The sequence below is a fragment of the Raphanus sativus genome, chromosome 3, assembly GCF_000801105.2.
Source record: "Raphanus sativus cultivar WK10039 chromosome 3, ASM80110v3, whole genome shotgun sequence".
In the NCBI taxonomy this organism is placed as follows: domain Eukaryota; kingdom Viridiplantae; phylum Streptophyta; class Magnoliopsida; order Brassicales; family Brassicaceae; genus Raphanus; species Raphanus sativus.
In genome coordinates this window covers 11,938,901-11,945,349 of record NC_079513.1, presented here as the reverse complement: position 1 = coordinate 11,945,349, position 6,449 = coordinate 11,938,901, and the positions used below count along the sequence as shown (strand labels likewise).

The window sequence follows — 6,449 nt, the reverse complement described above, 5'->3', positions numbered from 1 at the left end:
ACTAGCTCACAAGATATAATTGATGCAACTCTTGGATGAAAGTGGCGGAACTATCTCACAATGAGGGGGTTACATCACCCATATGATTTTTCAAAAAAATGAATTTTTTTTTTGAACAAAAAAATGAAATTTACTTATATTTTATTTCTAAAATATGATGAAATAATCAATAGATAAAAATGTAAGCATATAGAATTATATATATATGAGTTTTAATTTATTATTCTCAGTATTTTCCAAAAACAACAAAAATGAAAAAAAGAAATATCTATAAACTTTTTAAAATATAAATATATATATATATACACAATAGTTTTTAATTGGGTTCGAATGTAAAAACGTTTTTTTGTATATGTGATGATTTTCCTTAACTGTATGTTTAGAGGATTTTCTCTTGAAATTCAAGATAATTCAATTAGATTTATCATAAATTAGGGGAATACCATTTAACCACGACACTATGAGTAAAATCCAAATCATAATAATTAATTAGAGCTATTAAAAGCGAAAACCACTTAACTAGAACAATACGAATGAAATCCAGAAACATAATTAACTAGAGCTATTAATTCAAAAGAAAAACCGAAGAGGTAGACGCAAATAACACATATGCGCTACACTTAAATCATTAGAAGAGTGTACTGAAAATTGAGAACAATGAATCTCTTGTAACCACGATGCCAGTAGAGCTTCAGTTCTTGGCCTTCTAAGAGATCCAGCGAATACTTCATGACACTCCAACCTTTTCCAAAAACATATTTGGTGCCGTCGTTAACACACTTTATGGTCACTTTGTATTCATCTTCCTCCGTTGCATCATAAACATCCACTTCCATACCGTTTCTTAAACCCTCAGCTGTAACACCATCCATCACCGCAAGAACTGACTCAATTTGTTCGCCCGGTAACACCATACGGTGTAAGAAATCAGTGTTTGTCAGTTGTTTTGTTATAATCATAGCAGGATGGATGGGTTCGAGAGTTTCAATAGGATATAAATCACCGATGATCATACTGATTTTTTTTTATAGAAAAAAAGAGATAGCTATTGAAAGTAAAAGAAAGAAGAATACTTGTGTAGTTTTATTTGTATTAGACACAAACATATATATACCAGGATTGACCTGAGAAGAAAGGAAATACATGAAAAATAGGAACTTCAAAGAAATCAGAAATATTCCGTTTAAAAAAAAGGCGAAATCATCCATTTTTTTTTGCTAGGTGCTCAATTGATACTGAAATGAAAATGGAAAGAGGAGGAGCAATTAGTTTGGGAAGCAAATCATGATCTCATGAGCAAAGAGGTATGTTTACATAAAGCATATCAGGAAGAATGGAAATACAAGAGGAGACAAAATAAGAAAATCTCTCGCTAACAAAACTTAAAAGTGTATATATTTTTATTGGAAATTTTGTGACTTAAAAACTCACGACATGGCTGGTAGGTTTCTGGTATCCAAGGGTATTGTGATCAGAAACTTTAAAACATGTCGCTCATTTCTTAATTGATGAAGTACTCGGAGAAAATCTGCAACAACTTTGGGACTGGGAATCTTGTGACGTGTAGTTGATAGTTGACTCTTTTAGCTTAAGAGATAGGGATATACACTTGTGAATCAAGAACTGGCAAATGGTGGAGGTTGTTGCTTACGTTGCACCTGGAAGGACCGTTATTCTTGTTTGGTATTGGTGACCATGTGCAATCTTTGTGTTATTATTTCCACTTCTTCAAAAGCATGTGATTCATTCAATGGAGCATCAAAAGATGGTAAAATCTTACTGTGCAGTGCTCCAAACCCAAAAACATGCCCTTGTTTAGATGTTCCAGCAGCCTAATACAAATAACAAAACATGTAACAAAAACAAAAGCCATACAAAACTGTAACTATAATTAATTAACATTATATTTAGCACTATCATCACAAGAAATCCAGGTGTAATTCGTACGTAAGAAACAAACACAATAAAAATGACTAGTTTGACACTTAAGAAAACATATCACTGTTACTATTTTACAATGATAAGTCAATTATACACTGTAAATATTTGGTATCAATATATATTAGAAAACATTATTCAAACACTACAGCAGTATAAGAGGTTAGAATGTTACCTTGATATACATTTCATTTTTCTCACGTTGGTCAAGATTCTCATGTGTTGCATTCTCAAGACCAGAAGATTCAAGTTGTCCTAAGCGTTCTTCTACATGCTTCTCATAGGTTTCTACAACCAATCGAGCTCGCTCATCAACGTAAGTTCCGTCGTGTCTTTGATGTGTTTTCTTCATCACAGCGATGAAAGAAGAGTCTTCGTGGTTTGCTTCCTACAAACAATTAAGAATACATAGAAAATAAATAATACAAAATTATCAGAAACTAAGAATGGAGCACTTCAGTGTTGTGTTTAAACCTGCTCCATTGAGATAAAATTAGTAATAAATTAAAAATCTGAGAAAACTCCAATGATAATTGGAAAAAAAATCAGTACCATTTAGATCCATTCGTTCGAGAATGATGGAGCATGGGTAAAGATGTACGAACTGGGAATTCGCAACATGCGTAGGAGAGCGAGCAGGGGAAACAGGTTCCTGTGAACCAACAGATCGATAATTGATCGATCTCCCAAACGAGCGCCCACCAATTGTTTGCGAAGCCATCTAGAACACAAATCGATCAAATATTCTATAATGTAAAAATGAATATACATTAGTCATTATAAACAAATGAAAATCAGAAACTATCAATTTACGTTGTTGAATAGTAACTAGAATCCAAATAGTCGAATAAAAATTGATTAAAACTAACTTCTCGAAATCTAGAATCATGTCGAAGTTACCTTCTTAACTGGAAGACGACGAAGAGAGCAACAAATAAAAGATAAAATTTAGAAAGATAATCTCTTCCTTGGATTTTCCAGAGGCAGAAGTTATCAACTGTGTTAGGTAATTTCTTGTGTCTTTTGGGCTTTTAATAGGTTCGTGAAATTTTTTTGCAGCACTTTAAGCGGTAATAATGAAAAATTTATGGCTCCACTAACAAAATTTAAAGCGGTCTACTAAAAAAAAATTTAGAGACCCACTAGGCACCAGCTAATTTTAAGACGTGTGTTTATTTTAACCAAAATGCCCTTTTTTTTGAAAATGAAACATATCACTTATTTACAATGATAAATTTTTATAAGGAAATATTTCAAATTGGGAAGTCAAATAGGACTGAATAATATAATCTGCTTGATCTTTTGAAGGCACAAAAGATAAAATAAATTTGAGGCCAGACAAAATAATCTGCGAGGGGTAGTTCAATTGTCCAACTTCAATGATACTACTTTTTTTAAGCTCCTCTCAACACACATGTACACCTACACTTATACGTGTACTTCTCTAGGCTTAAAAGAAAAATTAGATACAGTAATTTGTCAAATAGTAATATGGCCAAGAAGTAATTAAAGATAACTGCAGAAAAACACACAAAAGATATTAAATGATTTTCATGTGAATTATTATAGACCTCGAATCCTCGTGACGGATTTCAATCACACACACATGTAAACGCCAACTTCTCTTGTTTTTAGCTGTAGCAGCCACTAACCTAAATCATCGCTTCTTAGCCTTTTCAATCAAACCACAAGAACTTTGACTCCAAGAAGCACAATAGAAAGAAACTCATGGTGACTTATCTCCGGGGAGCAATGATTAGAGCAGAAGAGGAAAGTCCACCATGGCTAATTCCATTGCTAAGAGCTAACTACTTTGTCCCATGTTCGATGCACGCTGATTTCAACAAACGGACGAGTATTATTTACTCCCTCTGTTTTTAAAAAATATATATTCTAGACTTTTCATATATATTAAGAAATCACATTAAAAATGCATTGATTTTTGTGAATAACAATTTTCCATAACCTTTAACCAATAAAAATACAATAAACACAATTAATTTTCTTGAAGTATTAAATAATACATTGAAAAAGTAAAAAAAATGTATCTTTTTAAAACAAATTTTTTTCCTAGAACATAGATCTTTCAAAAACGGAGGGAGTATTAAATACGCCGCAGCTTAGGAAACACTTAAATACACAAGCTTGGTATATATCCCATTTTCTATATATCCATTGTTCTCTAACAGGCTATTTAGATACGAGAAAAGATGGAAAGAGGCTTCAAAACTCATGACTCTTATCAAAAGAAGTTCAAGAAGTTATTGGCAAACTATAGGAGAGTTGCAGGCAGTGATCGTTAGAGACATCATCTCCAACTCTAAGCCACTTGAAGAACTTTAAATTCTCGATCTCTTTTAGAACACCTCGGTCCGACTACTTTTGGTCGTATGATTTTCTTCTATTCAGGTAAAACAGAATTGACCCATCTGAGTGCAGAAACTTTAAATGATTTTTTATTTTTATTATTTGATGATTAATTTAGAGAATCTCATGTTTACAGATATAAATAATGCTTTTTGAAAGTGAGGGAAAAAATTTTAGGAAAAAGATCCAAAGACTGTTTTTTCCTTTTTGTGCATGAAGATCCAATGACCGTTCACTATAAGATATTTGTATGATTAAAAATCACGTGTTTCAAAAAAAAAAATTAAGTTTTTTAACTTTAAAGTAACTAATTGTTATCAAAGTAGTCATAAAATGTGATGAAGCTGCCTCACTTTTATAACAGTTTATATCGTATTCTAATTAAAAAATATAGTATAAATTAGTGACAAATTCTGGTCACAAAAATACTAACAACAACGACGACGAAACTTCTCGTCACTAATTTGTCATCATTTGTGACATTATTTTGTTACTTTTTATTATCAATATTATGACAAAATAGTAACCATTTTGTAACATAATAATTCAGTCACAAATTCGTCAACAATTCGTTACAATATTGTGACAAACTATTTTGACACAAAAATTGGTCACAATAAACACATTTTCTTGTAGTGATGATAAATTTATGGATGGGTTTCTAGTTGGATCCTTCCTGGTTTAGATGAGTTCGGTTCCGATGTTCAGATATTTGTACCAAAATAACTATATTACTCGATTCCGAGTCTTTTGAATATAATTAGTTACATAGAAACCCATCTAATATATATAACAATAATCAATTTGATCATTTCGATAACCACACAAATGATTTTAATTCACAAGTCTATTCTACTTTCCATTTTAAATATTATAGTTTAATTAATATTAGAAAATAATATTTTATGTTTATTTAAAATATTATAAATATATATTATAGTTTATATGTGTTTGAGTTTATTGATTAGGATATATTATTAATAGGTTGAGGCTGAAGTTTATATTTCCGTTTAGGGTTTATATTTTTGTTTAATGTTTAGGGTTTAGTATTTATAAGTTGTAAGTGGATTGGGATATGGTTTATTATTTAGAACTGGGATGAAGTTATTGTACTCCCTCCGTTTCATATTATAAGTAGTTTAAAGAAAATTTGTTTGTTTCAAAATATAAGTAGTTTCCATTATTCTTTGCAACTTTTACTTTATTGGATATAGTGTAACCAATCAAATAATATAAGCTTTTTATGATTGGTTTAACAATATCCCCTAGACATTATTTACGAAGTGATTTGCCACATGTATTCTCTACAATCGTTTTCACAAAAAAATTGTGACGTGGCTATTAAGATTGATGACATGTCATATTGTTAATTATGACATGGACAGTTACATTTGGTGCTGATATATATTTTTGGAAATCTTTGTAGAATATGGCAATAACACATATATCATATTTAATATTGATTTATATTTTGGTAAACTTTGTAGAATATGGTAATAACTCATAAATCATCACTAAAATAAATATATTCAAATATGACATTTTGAATTTCGAAATATTATATAATTTTACTTTTATAGTTATAAAAATTTTATTATCTAAAAGTTTCTAAATTTTCTGAATTTAAAAAAAAATAAATCGTAATATCATTAGTTTCTTTTAGATATCTACAAATTATGTAAATATTATTTAGTTTTAATTTTTGATAACTATATAATTTTATATGATTTTTAGTAATTTTGTACAAGTTGATTTAATACATTTAACCAAATGAAATAAATAACTTTTTAGCTAAGATTTTAACTTTATATATACATATATATTCTTAAATATAATTTAAAATAAAAAAATATTTTCTCTTAATTTTATGCTTAATTAATGATATTTATATTAACTATTGGTAAAAATAATAAAATATTTAATTTAAAATAAAAAAAAATATTTTCTCTTAATTTTATGCTTAATTAATAAATTACATTTTAAAATATAAAATTTAACTTTCAAAAAATTCATCACTACACATGGTGCAGGAAAACACCTAGATTAATAATTGTGACATGGCTAATAAATTTGATGACATTTTTTAAAGATTAATATGACATGGAAAATTATATTTAATGTTAATTTATATTTTTGGTAAACTT

At 29.2% G+C, this 6,449-nt stretch overlaps 1 protein-coding gene across 3 annotated transcripts; it reads right to left on the bottom strand.

Annotated features, from left to right (window-relative positions):
* Positions 1-517: 517 nt before the first annotated feature.
* LOC108846306 (B3 domain-containing protein At1g43171-like) lies at positions 518-2,986 on the bottom strand. Of its 3 annotated transcripts, none has more exons than XM_018619531.2 (4): positions 2,839-2,986; positions 2,491-2,659; positions 2,114-2,326; positions 518-1,832 (listed from the first exon to the last, which is right to left on the bottom strand). In XM_018619531.2, exon 4 carries the CDS (start codon positions 1,011-1,013, stop codon positions 621-623), a length of 393 nt encoding a protein of 130 aa, XP_018475033.2. In that variant the 5' UTR covers positions 1,014-1,832; positions 2,114-2,326; positions 2,491-2,659; positions 2,839-2,986; the 3' UTR covers positions 518-620. The 3 variants fall into 3 exon arrangements, with proteins under 3 accessions (XP_018475033.2, XP_018475031.2, XP_018475032.2); XM_018619529.2 differs by having other exon boundaries at positions 2,491-2,684; positions 2,839-2,984; XM_018619530.2 differs by lacking the exon at positions 2,839-2,986 and having other exon boundaries at positions 2,491-2,832.
* Between the last annotated feature and the right edge of the window lie 3,463 nt (positions 2,987-6,449).

Bases quoted from the DNA above. Each gene is read 5' to 3' on its own strand.
- LOC108846306 (XM_018619531.2), bottom strand. From the start codon at position 1,013: ATGATCATCGGTGATTTATATCCTATTGAAACTCTCGAACCCATCCAT.